Source organism: Eriocheir sinensis, chromosome 55 (assembly GCF_024679095.1).
Source record: "Eriocheir sinensis breed Jianghai 21 chromosome 55, ASM2467909v1, whole genome shotgun sequence".
Classification (NCBI taxonomy): Eukaryota; Metazoa; Arthropoda; class Malacostraca; order Decapoda; family Varunidae; genus Eriocheir; species Eriocheir sinensis.
The window spans coordinates 4,021,767-4,044,482 of NC_066563.1; the positions used below are offsets into that span (position 1 = coordinate 4,021,767).

The 22,716-nt window shown below is 43.2% G+C and overlaps 1 protein-coding gene across 1 annotated transcript in view; it reads left to right on the forward strand.

The window, feature by feature from the left end:
* Positions 1 to 6,208: 6,208 nt before the first annotated feature.
* Positions 6,209 to 22,716, forward strand: part of LOC126983919 (uncharacterized) — a 28,842-nt gene continuing 12,334 nt past the window's right edge. Inside the window, 12 exon segments of the mRNA XM_050837136.1 lie at positions 6,209 to 6,324; positions 8,178 to 9,871; positions 9,874 to 10,617; positions 11,029 to 11,125; positions 11,680 to 11,856; positions 14,988 to 15,119; positions 15,766 to 15,894; positions 16,048 to 16,169; positions 17,014 to 17,433; positions 17,898 to 18,075; positions 18,650 to 18,854; positions 21,154 to 21,334. Coding sequence (XP_050693093.1) covers positions 8,198 to 9,871; positions 9,874 to 10,617; positions 11,029 to 11,125; positions 11,680 to 11,856; positions 14,988 to 15,119; positions 15,766 to 15,894; positions 16,048 to 16,169; positions 17,014 to 17,433; positions 17,898 to 18,075; positions 18,650 to 18,854; positions 21,154 to 21,334 — 4,059 coding nt within the window. The 5' untranslated portion in view covers positions 6,209 to 6,324; positions 8,178 to 8,197.

Below are 22,716 nucleotides of genomic sequence, written 5' to 3' on the forward strand. Positions count from 1 at the left end.
TGTCCAAAAAATATTCCCGTCATATTTTAAACAGAGAAACAGGACTCAAAAGTGTATGATTCTAAGGGGAAGTTATTTATGTCATGTTTTCTATTATGTTTGGCAACCATTGTGGAGACGACATCACATTTTATTTATTTCAAGCACTATATTCACGCAGTTACGAAATCAGAGTTTACGTTTTTCATTGCGCTGCACAGAAAAAGTCTCGGAACATTGCAACCATAGAGGAACGTTTTACTCTATATATCGTTGCTCCATCATGTCCTGCTCCTCAGTGATCCTAAATGAAATGGTAGTGGCCATTTTACACCTATTGCATAACGTGTGTTTATGTCCGTTACACCACCAAATAGTCAGTAGCTTGTGTGTTTAGTTTGTGCAAATTCCCTTGCCTCCAGACCTCAGCAGACCCACCAACACACACATTATCTGGGCACTGACTGTTTGTTCAGCCTGGTCCGCCTACTCTGTTGTATGAGACCACCGCAGCTTATGTTACATCAGCAGCAGCAGCTTGTTCTCATACTAGTCACATGTAAGCACTTAGGGCATAGAGGTGGTCAAAATAGCTGTTTTGTGAAGTCTTAATGCATTAGAGGTTATTTTTGCTACGTATGTCCCAGTCACGGACCAGTGTGGCCGCCTCTTGTGTTGTGATCCGTGCCCTCCTCCTCCTCCTCTGCCATATACTGAGGCTGTTAGTTACTCTTAAGTCTGTATTCTCAGACACTTTTGGCTCCCACAACAAATATTTCCCAAGGCCACAAAGGAGATCAGTCAGGTTCTCATGAGTTTTCTTTCACATGGTGCAGAGGACAGGTCAAACTATCATGGAAGTACTAACACAACCCATACCAAAGCCTTGTCAGACTATCACCAGGCTCATAAAACTACCCATGGAAATACTGATAACACAACCTCTACCAAAGCATTGTCAAACTATCACTAGGCTCATAAATCTACCCATGGAAACACCAACAACACAACCTCTACCAAAGCCTTGTCAAATTATCACTAGGCTCATAAAACTACCCATTGAAACACCAACAACACAACCCCTACCAAAGCCTTACCAAAGTGAGTGCGAGAGCCTGGAAGTGTTTGAGAATACGGACCTTATTGTTTGTACATGAATGAGACTTTCTGTATGTCAGGGCAATCACATCCAGCTTCCTGCCTCTATTATTGGCTTAAACATTGCCGTATATACCCCAGATGTCCTCAACAAGACCTCTGTTTATATAAGTAAATCATAACATCATGTAGTGTTTGTGATGCAGTCTAGAGCCATTGAATGAACTTATGGTCAGGAAACTTTAGCTCCTTTCTGGCGGACTGTCCATGAAATCAGTTCCCGGCCAAAATGATCTTGTTTACTGAAGTTCTGAAGCGTTTACATATTCTTTGTATACATCTTGATCTGTGAGACTGGCTGGAGGCTACTGTGAGGAGAGTGAAGAGAGAACAGGAAACATTCATATAACTCATTCACTTATGTATTCAACCTTACATTATTGAGCTATGTATGAAAATCTGTCCCATATTGAAGGAGTAGAGAAGCAATAGAGTGGGTTTATATTATATATATCATTATATATATATACTCATCATTTCCACCATACATTACTGAACTATATAAGCAAATCTGTCCCAAGTTAAAGCTGAAAAAGAAAGGCAAGGCATATTTTTTATAATCATCACGCTCTCATACTCAACCAACATTTAATGAAATCTGTAATGAAAAGTGTCCAAGGAAAAGAAAAAAGGAGAAGAGGTTTTTTTAGGGCTGGCCATTCATATAAATCATTAGCTCCTTTACTACCTTTGTTACTGATAGAGATGAGAGAAATGGAAGAATATTAGATTTTTTTTTTTTTTTTTTTTTTTTTTTTTTTTTAGGCCTACGAATCACTGGCTTTAAGGTCACTTTTTTATGTAACATGATTCAGCAAAACCAAAATGCCATCATAATTGGTTTAGTCGCCCCTCTCACACTAAACACCATATATTTTCGCCCCTTTCACACTAAACGTCTCGTATGTTATATTTCATCCTCATTAGTGGTTACGACGGTCCCTCTGTATCTTCCCTCATTACCTCCTTCCTAATGTCATGATTTATATAATGTTTTCCATGTGTTGAACTTTTGTGTATATTTATTTCATATTTTTTTTATCATCATCATAGGAACTTGGGGTTGAAAGCTTGAAGACAGTGGCTGAGGTTGAGTTGCTTGCAGACTTCAGTAAACTTTTTAAGCTGTTGTTTTTCTTCTATGATGCGTTTTGTCTTTTACGAAACACTGTGTTCTCCTTGTAGCCCGGGGTTGTATCGTGAGGTATCAGTGAGGAATGGGATATAGGATATTATTATTGTTAAACAGGTGCAAAATAGAAAAAATGCTGTATTGTCCTTTTGGTTTTGAGGTGCATCTTGAGGCACCAGTGACGAACGGGATGTAGGGTATTATTATTATTATTATTATTATTATTATTTTATTTACTTATTATTATTTTTTTTCAAGCCAATTCAAAATAGAAAAAAAAAATACTGCGTTGTCCTTTTGGTCTTGAGGCATCAGTGACGAACAGGATGTAGGATATTATTTTTTTTATTTTATTTATTCAAGCAGGTGCAAAATAGATCTCTACTAATTTAGGGTCAGTTCCAGTCTAACACAATGTAATTGTCAGCTCCCACACAGGTCTACAATGTTATATCTTGACGTGGATGTACTAACTTAAGTGTTTTAACTCTTTTAGACCCACCGAACCTGTGAGGCCAAAGTGAACAGTGTGTGTGTCGCTGTGTTCTTTGCCCTTCCATTTTTCATTTTATTTTTTAGTTAATTATTTTTTCACAGTAAATCAACTCTTGAACGTCAAACATATTTGTCATCAAGGTTTTGGACAAGTTACTGGCCTGCCTGCACTCTGGACTTGTGATAAGGTCCAGCTTGACACAAAAACGCAGCACACACAGAGGCAATTTGCTTGAGTTTGCCACCCGGGAAAAATACTCGGACTTGTGTTACTTAAAGCAGAACATGTCTGTGTGTTTCGAGTTCGGTGTTACGATGATAACTTTTTTGAACGGTTGGTACAGGACTTAGGACACTCTTTTATAAGCTTTCAGTGTTATTGTTATTATCATTATTATTATTATTCCAAGACCTCATTTTCCTATATTACTTTTAAGTCTGTAGATTTCCAGTTGCCATGGATGAATGAAGGGGTTTCACACTGCTCTGCTATTCCTGTACTAGGCTAAGGATACTACAATGAATTAAATTATTGTACTACTACGCTGGAAGGCTTGTCTTGCGGTGAGCTGGAGGGCAACACCGCCATCACCGCACGTCATTATTATCATGCACGCCAGTCTGTCTCATTCCCTTGTGATCATCCTATTGGAGTTTGTGATTGCCTTTGTTTATATAGGAAAGGAAGCATCTCGAGGCTGAAAAAAATGTGCTCTGCTCCCTCAAATTCAAATGGATATAAATGGTCATGTTGGTGGAATTTGTGATTAATTTTTTACATAGGAAAGGAAACAGTTTAAAGGCAAAAGTCAGAAAAGAAATGTGTGCCACGCCTTCAAAATCAAATAGAAATGAGTCGTTATCTTGCTGAAGGGAAGTATCTCAAGGGCAAAAACTAAAAAGCCTGCTATACACTGCCCCTGGAAAATCATATAGAACTGAGGGGCCAGAAGTGATTGAGAGTTGGTGTCCTATATTCATTGCTGTGATGCCATACGATTGCTCTATGTAACCTATCTGCCAATCATGAACTGGTCCCCTAAACTTATGCACTGCTCCTGGAAAATCACATAGAATTGAGTGGTTGGAAGAGATGGTTAATCTTGGACGTTCATTGCTGTGATGTCATACGATTTCTATACGTAACCTATCTGCCAATCATGAACAGGTCCCCTGAACTTATGCACTGCTCCTGGAAAACCATATAGAATTGAGTGGGCAGAATAGAGGGTTTATTTCGGAAGTCCATTGCTGTGATGCCATATGATTTTCATATGTAACCTATCTGCCAATCACAAACTGGTCCCGGAAACTCGAGAATCGCAAAAATAAAAGGTCCACTATGCACTGCTCCTGGAAAAGCCTATAGAATTGAATGTCCACAAGAGATCGAGGGTTGATTTCGGACATTCGTAGCTGTGATGTCATACGATTTCTCTACGTAACCTATCCGCCAATTGCAAACTGGTCCCATGAACTCGAGAATCAAATTGCACTTGCTCACAAATTATTACAAAACCAGTCCATTACTGTAGTTTGGTCAAGACGCCTCGCCCTTGTGACTTGGGTTGTTGGGTTGAGGGAATCTGCCAAACCATTTCCTTGTGCCTTAAAACCACTCCGCCAGGGTTTTTAGGTTGCCGATTCTGAAAACTAGTGCGTACAACCAGTCACTGAAATTGTTATGCTCTTAAGTTTAGTTTGAGAGAGGTTGTTACTCCATTTGGCAGTGACTATATGATGGCTTGCTCCTTAAAATCAAGCCTAGAAATACAGAAAAAAAAAAAAAATGGGGAAAGGGATTGATAGAAAGGAGATTGTGAATTAGTGTCGAATTTGGCCCATAGAAATGACTGATGTGAGAGGTAGAACAGACCCTAAGAATACTGGAATACCGACCATTATGTGAATTCGACAAGGATAGGTTTATGGGTTTGAAGTCCGATTATCTATAAAAAAGTTGCATGTGCTTTGTAAATATTTTGTGATGGTGTTCTTGCCGCCAGTTCGCAGCCTGCAAGACGCGCCCTCCCTGGGGTTTAGTGCCTTACATGGGTAGGATTAAGTCATTCCTTCATGCTTCTTCTCCTCCTCCTCCAATCCCACTCTCATTCTCATCTCCCTGGAAGAATTAACGAATGAATTCACTCCTTGTTGTAAATAAAGTATTATATTTTATAGGAAACAGTGACTTATTATTTAATCCCAATGTGTGAGTTTAATATATTCTTTCTTTTTCTTCTTTTTTTTTGGGTATGTTGCTTAGAATTGCTTTTTGTTGGTCCTCAGTCTTCTGATTCAACTTAAAATGAATATGGGGAGTTATTTTTAGTCTCTCTCTCTCTCTCTCTCTCTCTCTCTCTCTCTCTCTCTCTCTCTCTCTCTCTCTCTCTCTCTCTCTCTCTCTCTCTCTCTCTCTCATCCTCCTCTTCTGCTTCTTCTAATTCTTCTCTTTATTTTCCTCCTCTTCCTTTCTTCTCCTCCTTCATCATCTTACTTGATGATAAACTCTAAGTATTAATGAAGGAAGAAGTGTTTGATATCTGGTGATGACCTTATTTGTGCTGATGGAAACTTCCTTAAATAACCTATTCAATCTGGTGATGTATCTATTTGCCATACAATAATTAGACTACCATAGGAAAGAAAAAGTCTTGTTGATGTTATTTTGTGATTTGGCATCTGTCTCTTTTTCTCGTTTTCAATATTTCGTCATTGGGGGCTCCCGTGGTCCAGTGGTAGTCTCCGCCTTGCGCTCCGGCGGGGTGCTGGAGCGTATAGGTTCGAGTCCTACCCGGTGCCATTGGGAGTGGAAAGGTGGGCTCTTTCCAACACCCCCAGCCCCGTTGTTGGGCCGCCTCCTTGAAAGAATTGGGCATCTCTCTACTAGCCATCTGGGTGGTTGCGCGGCATGCACCGCCTTCCTCCCTTGAGGTATATCCCCAACGAAATACCCCCCCCCCCCCCAAAAAAAAAAAAAACGTCGATGTAACTTAGTCGTGCACTGAGGCTTTGTGCACCTAACCTAATACTTCCTTTCACCGTTTCTTTTTCTCTCCAGAAATTGATAACCAGACCTATAAAATCCCTCCCTACTTGTTTATGCTGAAAAAGGGAGGCTTAATATCTCTCCCCAATCCATTACCGAGCCTTTAAGTGTTCAGAATATCAAGAAATACTAAAAGAAAGCCAAGCAGTTCAAGCATTCAACTGTAAAAAGAAACTGCATGAAGGTGCAGGATGACGTACAGGGTGGAGCGAGTCGAGGCTTTCTTCGTGCAGGCCGCGTTAACAGAAGGTTGGTCTGTTATACATTCACCCAGCCAGCCGGAGAGAGTTTCCGAGGACAATTAACAGTTTCACCCAACCAACGATTTTCTTACGTGGTTCATGTTTTCTGGTGATAAATGTAGTGAAAAAGCATTAAATTGGGATCCGATGGAGAGACTACAATCCCTCCTTGGTCTTGGTAAAGAGGTACTTGTTTATGTTTACCTTTGCGTTAGGGCGGCGGTGCTTGGCGTGGCCCGGGCATCACCACGCTGTTATTGACTGTCCAGGTGAGTTATGCGTCCCCGGGGCTGCCACGAGGCCTGCGGTGCTGGCTGGGGCGGCTGACACACTGTTAAGGCTGTAGCGTGACGCGGAGGAAGGCTGTGACTGTCCCTGCACCGGTGTGGGCGGCGGCCACGTGAGGCAAAGGTGTTTGTGGGCAGGGCAGCTTAGGCAGCCTTCACTGTTAGCTTTATGGCCCTCCTGAGCATCCTAACGGTCCATTAACTTGGTTACCTAATGTGTATTTTGTGACATGTACGTGTCACGGCCTGATGCGCCCACCAGGCACCGGGTGCACCCCCGTGACGCGCCCGCGTCACAGTTATGTTGGTATTAAGGGCTTTCAAGGACTCGGTTTTTGGTTTATTTGCCAGGGCGAGGTGGCAGTTCTGTCTGTGTTTGTAAACAGACGGCTCCAGCCGTTTGTGGTGTGATTATCTTTAAACGTCCTAAACTTTGGTTAATCTTGAGAATAGAGGCTCCTAGCGGGTACTCATTTAGGGCACGGTGTGGTGGTAATTACAACATTTCTAGCATGTATGATGGGGTTTTGACAAGCGGACAGGCGTGTTTATGTCACAATGGGTGTATTTTTCCACGCTGGCCTCACAATTTCTTCCAAGTCAATGGGCGATGAGACTGCGAGCTCCGGGGTGAAGAAAGGGAAGAGCCTGCGCAGAAAAATACACCCCTTGTGACATAAACACACCTGTCCGCTTGTCAAAACCCCGTCGTACGTGCTAGAAATGTTGTAATTACCACTGCACCGTGCCCTAAATGCGCACCTGCTGGGAGCCGCTATTCCTAAGATTTACCCGAGAATGATACCAGCAATGAGGCACCTGGAATATAGGGATGGGTTAAAAGAGTTAAATATGTTTTCATTTGAGAGATGTCTAAGGGGGGATATGATAAAGGTAAGGTAAAGTTGGGGGCATACACTGTAGAAGTGCATGGCCTCGGTGCTCATCTCCGTAACATTGGCCCTTGAGCCTGTGGTGGGAGGGAGCCCATTACCCCGGGACACAGGGCCAGTGTGACATCCGGGTTACCACAGTTTACCTTCCCCAGGTTTCCCCAGGTACCCATTTATCAACCAGCCTGAGAGGAATAATGAACAGCTGGGTGAGCTGCACGTCAACTGCCCGGGCTGGGATTTGAACCCGGGCTCGCGGAGTAGAAACCAGGCACGCTGACCACTAGACCACGGAGGCGCTTATGAGGATATGATAGAGCTATATAAAATGTTTTCAGATTGCAATTACTTAGATGTGGATACTTTCTTTACACTAGAGGAGGGAAACAGGACTTGGGGTCATGATAGGAAAATTAGGAAACAAGGGTGTAGGTTGGATTAACGAAAATATTTCTTTAGCCATAGGGTGGTAGATTTCTGGAATGCATTACCAGGGGAGGTAGTATACAGCAGTAGTTTAAATGTGTTCAAAAAGAGGTTAGATAAGTTTATGGATGAAAAGATTTGGTAGGAAGTAGTAGGTGGGATCCAGGGTAGAACACGAGTGGAATGGGCTGGGTGGCCGTGTGGTAGCTGGATGTGGCAAGATTACTGCATTCAAGAGATTAGATGGGCTTGGGGAGGCAGATGATAGGTGCAACACTGCCACTTGCGGTAGGTAGATAGGGGCTGCCAAGTATAGGCCAGTGGGCTTGTTGCGGACCCCTTGCATTCACATTTTCATATGTTCACATACTGCCAGCATTGTGACTTAATTCTATATCTATAATCAATATCCTTCATATAGTAGGAGCACTATATGTATAATCTATATTCTATGTAATCTTACCATGTAAAGTTAGAAAGGATCTCAGACTGAGCTTTCACTGTCTCCCCCTACAGGAGCCCCCTAAACAGCAGCCATGTCTGGGGAGCCGCGGCCCGTTGTGAGGATCCCCAGCATCTTCGACTCAGATGACGACAGCGAGGAAGAGACAACACACTCCCCCATGACCTTCAGAGCCCTCACCACCACCACCACTATCAACACCACCACCACCACCATTACTACTAAACCCATCACTGAGAGCCAGCAGAAGCCTTCTCCTCCAGCCCCATTGGGAACTAAGGAACCACAAAGTCTCTCATCAAATTCTGATAGCGATGGCGAGCCCTTCAGCCCCAAGCCCGAAGAAGCCAAACCCATAAAGCCCATCGGCAGCCCACACGTGCAGTCATCCAGTGAGGACAGTGAGAACTCTGAGGACGAAGGCGGAGGGAAGAATCTCGTCTTCAGCAAGGAACGGAAACTAGAGGAAGAGGAGGAGGAGGAAGATAAAGACGTAACTCTCGTCGCTGATCAAGGTGACAACAACATCAGTCACTCAAGCCCAGAAAACCAGGACGGGAGTGACGATGAGGATGAAGACGATAGCAGCAACAGTGATGACGATGACGAGGATGATAGCGATGACGAACAGGACCGCAGTGGCTCCAGTGTCGAGTACGAAAGCATGACGCTGAGCCAGGAGGGAGGCAGCCACGTGGTGTATAGCCCGGCCACGCCTCTCAGCATCAAGATAACCACCACCAAGAAGGGCGGGTTTGCCATCAGACAGGAGACACCTTCCTTCAGACCTCCATTCCAGGCTCAAGGTGCAAGAGACAAAGAAAAACATACACCGGAACAACATGAAAAGAATCTCCCAGCAGCCAAAGAGAAAGAAATTTTAAAAGAACATGATAAGACAATGATTGAAGGAAAAATGGAGTTGGAGGAAACAAAAAAAGAAGAGAAAGAAACAAAAGTGACTCAGGAAGATGAAATAGAAGAAATTAAAGATGAAAAAGACATAGAAATCTGCAGGAAAAGTTTGCCTCTGCATGAAAAAGTTATGGAAAAGAATGAACACCAGGAAAAAGTGAATGGCGAAGAAGCAGAGGAAATGGACAACAGCAACAAGAACAGCTCCACAAAAACAATAGAGGAGGAAAAGAACGCTCTCTCGGAACAAAAAAAGGAGAACAGGGAAAGGGAAGAAAGGGAGGAGGAGAAAATAGAAGCCATGGACAGCAGTCAAGAGGAAACAGTACCCAAGGAAACAACAAAACACACAACATCTAACCGAAGTGAAAAAAGCGAACCAGTAGAAACAGCAGTGAAAGAATACGAAACTAACATCATTACCAGCAGTAGGTTGGAGGCGATCGAGACCAAAGATGAAAGTGACGGCAGTGACAATGAGGCTCTGGCAATCGAGTCTCCTCTCTCGACGGAAACCAAAGCCAATAAGAAAATAAAGGACGAAATAAATAAAGATAAGGATGAGCCAGTGGAGGTGGAGGAAGAGAAGGATTTGATAGGTAAGGAAGCAGTGAGGGAAAGCCATGTCGGTGAGGAACGAAAATCCTTAGAAGTCGGGGATGAAAAGGAAGAGAGAGAGAAGGAGGAGATGGAGATAGAGGAAAAGGAAGAAGAGAGAGGAGAACACACTGACAGAAAAGAAGAAAAGGAAGAGGAGGAGGGAAAAGAAACACCTTACATAACTACATACAGAAATGAAGAAGAAAAGAAAAGAAAAAGGAGGAGATTGAAGTAGCCCAAATTGACCCTAAAACCACATATAGATATAGAAGAGAAGAGAAGGAAAAAGAAGAAGAGGTACAAGAAACCACATTTAGAAGAGAAGAAAAGGAAGAGAATGAAGAAATACAAGAAACCATATTTAGGAGAGAAGAAAAGGAGGAGGAAGAAAAAGAGGTACAAGAAACAATGTATAGAAGAGAAGAGAAAGAGAAAGAGGAGAAGGAAAGAGAGATACAAGAAACCACATTTAGAAGAGAGGAAAGGGAAGAAAAGAAAAAGAATGAGGAAGAAAAGGAAGAAACACAACAATCCCGAGTAGATAATCAAACCACTTTTACAAGAGTTGAAAAGAACGAAGAAAAGGAAGAAGAAGAAAAGGAAATACGAAAAACTCAAGTTATCACCCAAACCACATTTAGGAAAGAAGAAAAGAAGACAAAGGAAGATAAAGAAAAACATGATGAAAGTGAGGAAGAGTCAGACAAAACCAACACTCGTACAAACACCAAAATACAAGAGGAAAACGAAGATAGAAATGACAACATGGAAGACCAACTGGAGATTATTGATGACGAGGATGTGGAAATGAAGGAACGCGAAGAAGAGGAGGAGGAGGAGGAAGGAGAAGGGAAGAGAGGAAGAGGCCAAGACTCCAGCCGTGCCCGAGACAAGTCACTGCCACCCGCCGCAATTCCTCCACCCGTCGCTGTCGTATTAAACTCAGACAGTGACTCGGAAACAACGATGGATGCCGAGGTTAGTGTGACAGATGATTTTGACACTTTCCTTTTCATTCTCTATTTATTTATTTGTTTATTTATTTATGTTTTGGTGTTAAAATTAAAAGATACTGTTCAATACACTGTTCCCTTCATATTCTTTCTTATTATCTTCTTGTTTTCTTATTTTCTCTTTTCTCCTTTTTCTTCTATTTTCCTCTCCATTACTATTGATACTTTACGACATATATCAGCATTTCCACCCATCTTCCTCTTTCCTTTCTTTCTCCCTTCCTCCTCCTTCTCCTCCCTTCTTCCTCCTTTTCTATCAATATTGACAATAAAGACACACTATTCCCACATTTTTTTACATTTTTTTTAACGTATTTCAATATTTCAACAATCTCTACCCATCCAAAACATCACTTACCTTTTGTTTTTCCGGCAGAAGGCTCGTGACATCATCTCAAAGTCATCGGCCAAGAGGATCAAAGTGCCCTTGAAGGTGGAGGACGTCTACTTGGACTCTGAGGATGACAGCCACAGTAAGTTGACAAGTTTTATGAGTCGCTTTTTGGGTGGGAGTGAGAGTGCTGCTGGAAATAAGGGAAGGGAAGGTTAGGAAGAGAAAAAGGGAAGGGAAGGAATGGACAAGAGGAAGAAAATAAGGGAAGGGAGGTAAGGAAGAAGGGAAATGAAGGAAAAGGAAGAAGAGAATGGAAGGGAAAGGACAAAAAAGGGAAAAAAGAAGGAAAGGAGAGTAAAGAAGGGAACAGAAAGGAAGGAAAAAGGGAAATGAAGGAGAGGAAAGAAAAAAAAATGTAGGAAAGGGAAGGAAAGGAAAGGAAAGGAGAGTAAAGAAGGGAACAGAAAAGGAAGGAAAGGAAAAAAAAAGGGAAATGAAGGAAAGCAAAGAAAAAAAATGTAGGGAAGGGAAGGAAGGAAAGAAGAATGGGAAAGAAGGAAAATGAAAGAGAACATAGGGGCTGGAGTTGAAGAAAAAAGAGGGGAAAGAGAGGGATGGAAAAGAAGAAAGAACAGGAAGAAGTGAAGGGAAGAGCAGAAGAAACATCACACAAATCCATCCTCCATCCTTCAGGCCTGTCCAAACCATCTGGCGAGGGAGGGAGCGAGGGGGGAGCTGCTGGAGGGTGTGAGGGTGGCGGGCTGTCCACCGTGACCAGCGAGACGGAATCTGTGGACCCCGAGGACCAGCGTGACTGCCTCTCCCAGCACAGCAGCTCCAGGGCCAGCAGCACAGACCTATTCAGTAAAGGTATGCAGATTGCTGAGCCTTTTATACATGACGGATTTTATGATTATTTGATTTTCTGACGTGTTATGTTATCTATTGTTTTTATTTATTTATTTTTTTATTTATTTTTTCAGCAGAGGAGTCAGTTCAAGGGCATAAAGAAAGGAAACAAATGTGTGAAAAAAGCCCGGTTAGGTTAAGTTAAGGGTATCTTCAAACACCTGATAGGCCATTCCGTTCCCTTCCTATCTTCTCTTCCTCCTTTCCCTTCTTCTTCCCTTCTTCTTCGCTTTCTTCCTTCTCCTTTCCCTTCCTTGCTTCTTTTTCCCTTGTCTTCTTTTCCTTTCTTCCCCTCTTTCCTCTCCTTTCCTTTCCTGCTTCTTCCCTTCCCTTCTTCTTCCCTTTCTTTCTTCTCCTTTCCCTTCCTTGCTTCTTCCCTTCTCTTCTTTTCCCTTATTCCCATCTTTCCTCTCCTTTCCTTTCCTGCTTCTTCCCTTCTCTTCATTTCCCTTCTTCCCATCTTTCCTTTCCTTTCCTGCTTCTTCCCTTCCCTTCATTTCCCTTCTTCTCATTGTTCCCTTTCCTTCCCTTAGTTACCTTCCCTTCCCTTCTTTTCTTTTCCTACCATTCCCTTCCCTTCCCATCTTCTCTTCCTTCTTCCTTCCTTCCCCCCTTTCCCTTCTCAGTAAGTTGATTATCTTATTTAATTCTTATTTGTCGTGTTATCTTATCTACTGTTTTATTACTTATTTATTTAACCTCTTTTTAACAAGTATCAGATATATTGGGTCGCATAAACCTGGGCATTCTTTATCTGATTATATTGTGTGTGACAGACTATGTACCTTTAGAGAATGGAATCAAGCTCATAATGTCGTGATTTTTCCTTTTCTTTTCACACATATAACTCTTCAGAGGGATGTGAGTATGTGTTCTTATTTTGTATGTTTACCGAATTAAGTTAAGTTCACGATCTTTTCTTCTTCTTTTCTTCTTTTTCTTTATTTATAGTCCATCTTCTCCCATTCTTAGAGCTGGACTTGCAATGATCCTCCTCCATCTTCCTCGGTCAAGTGCTAATCCTTCTTCTATTTCTAACACTTCCAAGTCTTGTTGCACTGTTCATCTCCATAATGATCTGTGGTAAAATGCTTTATCATACGAAGCCCCTATAAGGTGTAAGTGTGCGTGCATATGTGTGTGTGCATTTGTGTGTATATTTTTATCTTGTTATAAGAAAAGGAGCAAATTAAACACATACGTACTTGGTTAACCTGTCTGCTGAGATTGTCAGGGATTTGGCTTTCACTGGTAGCCCGGTAACATATATAAGGAGTGAGTGAGTGACAGTGGGAGCTGATGGACGTGTTGTTTGTGCGCTCTTGAAACTGGTGATTCGACAATGGCGAGCAGCAGGAGCAGGAGTCTGAGAGACGTGTGTTGCGTCTGTGAAGACTTTTCAGGCGATAAGTGGATTGCATGCTGTTTGTGCCCTAAGTGGTGTCATGTGAAGTGTGCTCATCTGACAGGGGTCAAGCAGGATAATATACCCAAAATAAACTGGGTGTGTTCGCCATGCTTACACAAGGCATCTTTAGCAACCAACATTGTGGAAAAATTGGATGAATTTAAGCAAGAATTATCTAAAGAAATATTAGTTGTGAAAGATGAAGTTGAAACTCGGGCACTCAGTGTGAAAGAGAAGTTGGGTGAGGTAACTGATGTACTTTGCGCTGACGAGTCTGAATTGGCTGGTGCCAGCTGGGCTGATGTAGCAAAACGGAGGAGGAAGAAGCATCTCCTTGTCGTGAAGGCCTCTGATCAAGATAAAAAGGCTACTGAGATGAAAAATGAAGTTTCCCAGGCATTACAAGGCATTCAGATTACTGATTCAAGATTCACGAATGGAGGTAACATTGTTATGAACTTTGATGATGAGAATATAAGGAATGAAGCAGCTCAGAAATTAGAAAATGTAGAGCAAGTTAGCACAAAAAGTGTGGGAAAATTAAGGCCAAAGATCATGATCTGCAATGTGCATAAGGAGGAGACCGGGGATAAGATAACTGAGACATTGTTAAACAGGAATGAGTTCCTACACTCGATTCCAGGAGTTGAGGGGAAAATTGAGAAGATTTTCAATAAGCCTGCTGCTGGTGGCACAATGCACTATATTTTGAAATGTGACCCAACTGTTAGAGAGCTGATCCACAAGCATCATGACAAGATAAAACTAGAATGGGGAGTGTATACTGTGAGAGATAGATACCATGCAATCATATGTTATCATTGTCAAAGATACGGCCATCTTGAGGCCAACTGTACTGCCAAGAACAATGGAGAAGCCCCAAAATGTTTCAAATGTGCTGGGGATCATAAATCAAAAGAGTGCTCTATGGCTGAGAGGAAATGCACAAATTATATGAGGTACAAGAAGCCTGAAATCAACCACTTAGCGAATGACCAGTGTTGTGTAGTTCTTTAGACTGAAATTGAGAGAATTCGTAACATAACTGATCATGGCTATTAATTGGTGTTTGAGACTCGAAGATAAATTGAGTGTTAATTGTTCATTGAGTTGGAAATAATCGTTGGACATTAGATTGTGATACTATAAAGAAAATGAAATAATGGATATTTGTGATACTGTAAATAGGAAAGATATTGTGATTGGAATGAACCAAAACATGGCCAAGTGACTATAATGATGCAAGTTTATAAAAAGGACATCAATAGGCTCTCCATGAAAGCAATTAAGACTCATTCATTCGCTACGACGTTGTGAATAAGTGCATATCGAGGATTATTATTGAGGCCAACATCATAATTGTTGACGACCCTGCGGAGTGCTGCGGTGACAGTGGAGTGGGGCCTGAAACCTCATCAACAGTAAACGGTATATAGTCCCAGGTCTTTGCCTCTGTGGTGGATAGTGGAGTGTTTCCCATGTGGTATTGGTATGCTGGATATCCCCTCCCATGGTGCAAGACTACATTTTTCTTCATTGAATTGTAGCAGCCACTTTTTGTTCCACTCCTGTAGGTTGGTGATGTCTTGTAAGAAATCCGCAGTCAAGGGGTTAAGGAGACAAGGGCTGAAGGTAACACACTAAGCACCACAGACTAACACATGACAACCTTTTTCCTGCCCAGTGTCAAGTTGCAGCCCGCGCCCCGAGTCCCCGAGCGACACCCCGTCACGCTCCCGCCAGAGTGCTCGCCCCAAAAAGCCCTTCAACCTCACCCCCACGGAGCTGGCACGCTACATGGAGGCTTTCAAGTCGGGTGAGTGTCTGGGGTCTGGGGAGTGGGGCGTAATTCTTTCTTTTTCTTCTTCTTCATATTATTATTAATTTTTTTTTTTCTTCTTTTTTGGTTTTCTTCTTCATCACTATCTTTTCTCCTTCTTCTTCTTTTTCTTTTTTTTCTTCCTCTTCTTTCAATCTTCTTCTGCTCCTTCTTCTTTTCTTCTTCTTTTTCTTCTTTTTCTTCCTCTTCTTTCAACCTTCTTCTGCTCCTTCTTCTTTTCATCTTCTTCTTTTTCTTCCTCTTCTTTCAACCTTCTTCTGCTCCTTCTTCTTTTCTTCTTCTTCTTTTTCTTCTTTTTCTTCCTCTTCTTTCAACCTTCTTCTGCTCCTTCTTCTTCTTTTCTTCTTCTGTTTCTCCTCCTCCTCCTCCTCCTCCTCCTCCTCCTGGTAATGTTGTACTTTGTGTAGGAATAAAGACGTGATTATATTAGTAAGTTTGATTTATTTTTATTGATTTTATTACTTCTATTATTTTGTTATCCTTGTTATTGCTGGAAAGAATTGAACATTGTAGTAGATTTATTGCATTAATTATTTGTTTATTATTTTCCAGCTGCTTCCTTTACTGTAAAAAAAATAATAATAATAATAAATCGACGCTCCTCTATGTCACGTCTTTTCAGGCTGGCGTCGGGAGATCGTGATGCGTGCCATTCAGAACCCCACCAAGGCAGGAGGGGCCAGGGCGGACATCTACTACTACGCCCCCTCCGGCAAGAAACTCCGGTCAAAGGTTGAGATTGAAGACTACCGTGAGTGAGAAAGGAATGGAAGTTCTCTTGTATTGATTTTTACACCATGGTTGCATAGCCCAGTCAATCAATCAGTATGTTTGTGTTGATTGCTTTATTATGTAACTTTGTCATCACTCTGCTGTCACTCTGTCATCGCCCTTCCTCCCCCAGTGTACCGAGTGGGCATCACGGACCTCACCCTGGACAACTTCACCTGGGTCAAACAGCCGCTGGGGGTGTCGGACCAGTATGAGGTGATCCGACACGCGTCCGCTAAGAGTGCTGCCAGTTTGGTGAGTCTCTTTTCTCCTTCTTCTTTTATTGGTTTACTGTTCGTATTTATCCGTATGAGGTTGGATGGGGTGTGTCTCCCATTTTTGAGCCGGCAGTGCTGTTAGTCTCTCATCTTTCATCTTCTTCTATTGCTTAACGTCCATATTTTTTCTCATGAGGTTGAATGGGGCATGTCTCCCCCACTTTTGATGCTGGCAGTATTGTGAATCTTCTTCCTCTTACTCTTCTTCTTCTATTGCTAAACGTCCATATTTTCTCTCATGAGGTTGAGTGGGGCATGTCTCTCCCACTTTTGATGCTGGCAGTAATGTGAGTCTTCTTCTTCTTCTTACTCTTCTTCTTCTATTGCTTAACGTCCATATTGTCTCTCATGACGTTGAATGAGGCATGTCTCTCCCACTTTTGATGCCTGCAGTAATGTGAGTCTTCTTTTTCTTCTTACTCTTCATTTTTTCTATTTGCTTAACGTCCATATTTTCTCTTATCAGGTTGGATGGGGTATGTGTCCCTCCCTTTCTTTCCCTTCCCTTTTCTTGGGCCATGTTGTTTTCTTCTTTTTTTTCTTCTTATTATTCCTTACAGTAAAGAAGACACCAACAACTATATATAAAAAAATTACCAAAAATTTCTTTGTACGTGCTTTTTGTTTTTCTTTTTTTATATAAAGACACTGAGGACTAAATGTATTTACGTATATAAAAAAGGAAAAAGAAAGAGTCCCTGGATATGAAAACTGAGAGACTGCAACGTTAAAATAAAGAGAATAAAATGATAAAAAGTAAAAGGAAGGAGTGGCATACCAAACAAGTTCACAACAAGTCACCCCTCACTCTCATATTCCAGATCGCCCCACCACGCCGCAAGACAACACCGGGCACCCCAACCTCCACGGGCAGCATCTCCCCAGCCGCCAGCACCCAGCCCTCCTCAGCACCCCCACACAGCACCAGCCACACCCCCAAAGCCACCCCCGTTGTCACCATCACCACCTACACGAAAACTCCGCCCATGGTCAGAATCCCAGCCAGCGTCAAGGCAATTTCCGGCATCAAGTCCCCGGTCGTGTCCAGCGCTCCGTCGACTGCTAAAGCCTCAGTTTCAGCGTCATCTGTGGCCTCTGCAGCGAGTAAGGGCAGCCCTGGCGTGGTGTACTCCTACGACATGACCACCCCGAGGAAGAGAGGAAGGGGACGACCGCGCAAGTACAGCCAGGAGGAGCCACAGCCAGCCCCGAAACGTGCCCGCATGAAGACCACGCCCGTTGTGAGTTACCTTCCTTCCTTCTCTGCCTCTTTCTGTGTGTTGTTTTCTCCTATTTATGGTTTACTTTTTTTAATGTTTAATCCTGAACCTGTCCGCTGCGATTGGCACAGATTTGGCTTTCACTGATAGCCTGGAAACATAATTATAGTCCCAGGTCTTTCCTTGCCTCTGTGGTGGATAGTGAAGTGTTTCCCATGTGGTATTGGTATGATGGATATCCCTTCCCAAGGTGCAGTACTTTACATTTTTTTTCATTGAACTGTAGCAGCCACTTTTTGATCCATTCCTGGAGCTTGGTGAGGTCTTCTTGTAGGAAATCCGCAGTCAACAGGTTAAAGAATTAAGCATATATATTATTTTTTTTGTCATGTAAATACTTTTTCTTGTTGGTGATGTTTGTTTTATGCATAACAGTGATTATTGTTTTATGCATAACAGTCATTATTGTGTTTTCCCCTTCCAAGGTTCCTGTCAGTCTCAAGAAAGGTGCTGGGCGGGGAGACATCACATCCCCGCTGCCACCACCACCACCGCCACCACCACCACTGCCACCACTGCCCCCACCGCCCACCTCCACTCCAGCAGCACTCCCAACCAGCCCCGCCATGCAGCACCTGCAGCACCACACTCCCCCTGCACAAGGTTAGTGCCAGTGCTGGAATGAACGTTTAATATCCTTACCTTATCTTTATACCAACACTTTATCATCGTACTGTTAGGAATTGCACGAGAAACCAGCCAGTCAGTTAGCTGGCTGGTCACCATCCCATCTATTCATCCAGTCAGCCAGCCATCTGTGTGTCTATCCAACCTTTCATTCGACTGTCTATTCATCTTTCCATTTAAGCCAGTCAAGCAGTAATCCACCCATTCACTCAGCCATATTTACCCGTCCGCTGTGATTGGCACGGATTTAGCTTTCACTGGTGGCCTGGTAACATATACTCCCAGGTCTTTCCCTGCCTCTGTGGTGGATAGCAGAGTGTTTCCCATGTGGTATTGGTATGCTGGATATTCCCTCCCAAGGTGCATGACTTTACATTTTTCTTCATTGAATTGTAGCAGCCACTTTTTGATCCATTCCCGTAGCTTGGGGATGTCTTCTGGTAGGAAATCCACAGTCAAGGGGTTAACAACCTTTCAGTCAGCCAGCCAGCCATATAACCGTCTGTTCAACTAGCCGGCCAGCCACTCACCCAATTAACCTCTCTTTCAGCCATCAGCCAGAATAATAATAATGAAGATAGTAAAGATAGTAATAGCGATAATGCCACAGGGATGAGCATGAGTGTCCAGCGGCCGATATTACCGACGCCAACCCCAAGACCAAGGCAGCCGGCACGGAAGACCAAGGATCCGGTTGTCACCACAGGCCACATCACCTCCCTGCCGCCTGGACCGCCCAAGATACTAACCCCAATGTAAGGAGTTTATTTATTTTATTTATTATTTTATTTTATTTATACATCACCTCCCTTCTGCTCTCTCCCCCAAAGCTACTAACCCCAATTTAGGCTTTTATTTTTATTTTTATTTATTTATTTATTTGTTTATATTTTATTTATTTATTTTACCTATTTATTCTAATTCTTCCCATGACTTCTGGCATCTAGCCAAAAATATCTCCAATTTCACCTCTTCCTCTTTCCCCCCTCTCCTTAACCCTGACGGCAGCACTGCCGTCTCATATGTCTCTAAGGCTGAACTCTTCGCTCAAACTTTCTGTAAGAACTCCACCCTGGACGATTCTGGGCATATTCCTCTGACTCCTTTATGCCTGTTATTAAGATTCTTCCAAATAATGTTTTCTATGCCCTCTCTGGCCTCAACTCTCAGAAGGCTTATGGACCTGATGGAGTGCCTCCTATTGTCTTTAAAAACTGTGCTTCTGTGCTGACACCCTGCCTGGTCAAACTCTTTCGTCTCTGCCTATCAACATCTATCTTTCCTTCCTGCTGGAAGTATGCCTTTGTACAGCCTGTGCCTAAGAAGGGTGACCGTTCCAATCCCTCAAACTACCACCCAATAGCTTTACTTTCCTGTCTATCTAAAGCTTTTGAATCAATCCTTAACCGGAAGATTCAAAAGCACCTTTCCACTTCTAACCTTCTATCTGATCGCCAGTATGGATTCCGCAAGGGGCGTTCTACTGGCGATCTTCTTGCTCTCTTAACTGACTCTTGGTCATCCTCTCTTAGCCGTTTCGGTGAAACTTTCTCTGTTGCGCTAGACATATTGAAAGCCTTCGATAGAGTCTAGCACCAGTTTTTGCTTTCTAAACTGCCCTCTTTCGGATTCTATCCCTCTCTCTGTTCCTTTATCTCCAGTTTCCTTTCCGGCCGTTCTGTCTCTGCGGTGGTAGACGGTCACTGTTCTTCCCCTAAACCTATCAACAGTGGCGTTCCACAGGGCTCTGTCCTATCACCCTCTCTCTTCCTGTTATTCATCAATGATCTTTCAATAACAAACTGTCCTGTCCACTCATACGCCGACGACTCCACTGCATTATTCAACTTCTTTCAATAGAAGACCATCACAACAGGAAGTACACGACTCCAGACTGGAGGCTGCAGAACGCTTAACCTCAGACTTTGCTATCATTTCCGATTGGGGCAGAAGGAACCTTGTGTCCTTCAATGCCTCAAAAACTCAATTTCTCCGCCTATCAACTCGACACAATCTTCCAAACACCTGTCCCCTATTCTTTGACAACACACAGCTGTCACCGTCTTCAACACTAAACATCCTCAGTCTATCCTTAACTCAAAATCTCAACTGGAAACTTCATATCTCCTCTCTCGCTAAATCAGCTCCCTCAAGGTTGGGCGTTCTGTATCGTCTCCGCCAGTTCTTCTTCCCCGCGCAGTTGCTATCCATATACAGGGGCCTTGTCCGCCCTCGTATGGAGTATGAATCTCACGTGTGGGGAGGCTCCACTCACACAGCTCTTCTGGACAGAGTGGAGTCTAAGGCTCTTCGTCTCATCAGCTCTCCTCCTCCTACTGATAGTCTTCTACCTCTTAAATTCTGCCGTGATGTTGCTTCTCTTTCTATCGTCTATCGATATTTCCACGCTGACTGCTCTTCTGAACTTGCTAACTGCATGCCTCCCCCCCCTCCCGCAGCCCTGCTGCACACGACTTTCTACTCATGCTCATCCCTATACTGTCCAAACCCCTTATGCAAGAGTTAACCAGCATCTTCACTCTTTTATCCCTCACGCTGGTAAACTCTGGAACAATCTTCCTTCATCTGTATTTCCTCCTGCCTACGACTTGAACTCTTTCAAAAGGAGGGTATTAGGACACCTCTCCTCACGAAATTGACCTTTCTTTCGGCCACCTCTTTTGATTCTTTTTTGGGAGCAGTGAGTAGCGGGCTTTTTTCATACTATTGTTTTCTTTTCTTTTTTTGTGTGCCCTTGAGCTGCCTCCTTTGTTGTAAAAAAAAAAAAAATGAATGCAGCTTTACAGGTTTACTGATTTTTATTTTCTGGTTTTGTATTTATTGACTTTTTTTCATATTTACTGAAGGTATTTACAGATTTCATATTAATAAACTTCATATTATCTAACTCTCTTATAATTACTGACTTCATATGAACTAACTTTTTACGTACTGGCTTCACATTAACTAACTTCCTCATATTTACCGACTTCCCATTTCTCGATTTCACATTTCCCTACTTTATTCACAACTTGCATTGCTTTTGTCCGCTAGGTTGATGGGAGGCGCCCGGCAACGCACCTTCCACTGCACCGGCACATGTCCGCTGGGGGGTGGCTCAGTGCCGTGTCTTCAGTGCGTCAAGTGCCTCTGTCTCTTCCACCCGGAGTGCACATGTATGCCGCCCCAGATAGTGACCATCATCCAAGCCGGAGCTGCAAAGTTCCTCTGCCCGGTGAGATGCTGTGTCCCTTTGTCTCTATTTTCCTTGCATCTACTCCCTCTATTCTGTAATATTCCCTAATCCTTCTGTGGTTTTGATGAGCACTAGGTTCTTTATCCTATCTACAGGGGGTCCTTGTGTAGTGCGGCGACTTTGCCTGATGAACGAGCCTCCCATAACCCAGTTAGCCAGCGGGGTACCTCTTTGGCTGACTCGGTAGGGAGTGGCCCTCTCGTCAGACTGGTCGCGAGTTCAATCCCAGGCAGCCGGCGAATACCCTCACCTGGTCTTGATTAATTTCTCGTGTGTTTCGATACACGCAGAGGTCGTGTTGGAGAAGAGAAAAAGAGAAATCAAAACTCTCAGGGCATGACAGTGGTGGCATAGCGGTGGGCATCCTCTCCTGCAATTCTGTTGAGTTTTCCTGTAGCAGTAACAGGTAGGATGGCCATGCTCTCCGAGGGTAATAGAAAATGGGAGAATTGGAGATATGTCTGAAAGGGACATTGTGGAGTTATGTCTCAAAGGGACATTGTCAACACACAAATTCATCTGCATAGGGGGGAAAGCCATGTAGTGCGGCGACTATGCCTGATGAACGAGCCTCCCATAACCCATTTAGCCAGGGGGGTACCTCTTTGGCCGACTCGGTAGGGAGTGGCTCTCTCATCACGCTGGTCGCGGGTTCAATCCCAGGCAGCCAGCGAATACCCTCTCCTGGTCTTGATCAATTTCTCGTGTGTTTTGATACACGCAGAGGTCGTGTTGGAAAATAGAGGAAATAGAAAAATAAGCTCTCGGGGCATGACACTTGAGTTAAGACGTCCTCGACCTACGACATTTGGAGGTTGCGACACAACCCCCATAAATTATCAAAAATCCTAGTTTTGACTTATGACATTTGTGTCATAATTACAAACTTCATGCGTGAACTAGTTCATGACTGCAGCAATAAGAATATGTGGTCATGCAGCACTTGACCGAGGAAGAAGGCAAGCTCATTTCCCGCTGTGTGACACTTTGGTTTGTTGTGCTTTCACTCTCTTTGGTATGTGTTCTTTATTCATTGACTCTTGGCCTTCATCGTGTCTCCCAAGCATAAGGCAGACTCTTCTGACAGCAGTGCTTCCAAGAAAAGGAAAACCATCACAATGGAAGGGAAATTAGACATTGTGAAACCATCGGAAAAGGGAGAAACTTTGATTTGAGGGTTGGTGCTGACAGTTCCTACTAATAAAGGATATGTGTTTCAACTTACATACAGAATCGGGTAACAATGTGTTGTAGGAACGGAACTCTGTCATAAGGCGAGGATGCCCTGTATTTATTCTGCCTCTGTTCTACTTCTTCATGTACCCTCTATCCTGGAATCTTCTCTAATTCCTCTGTGATGA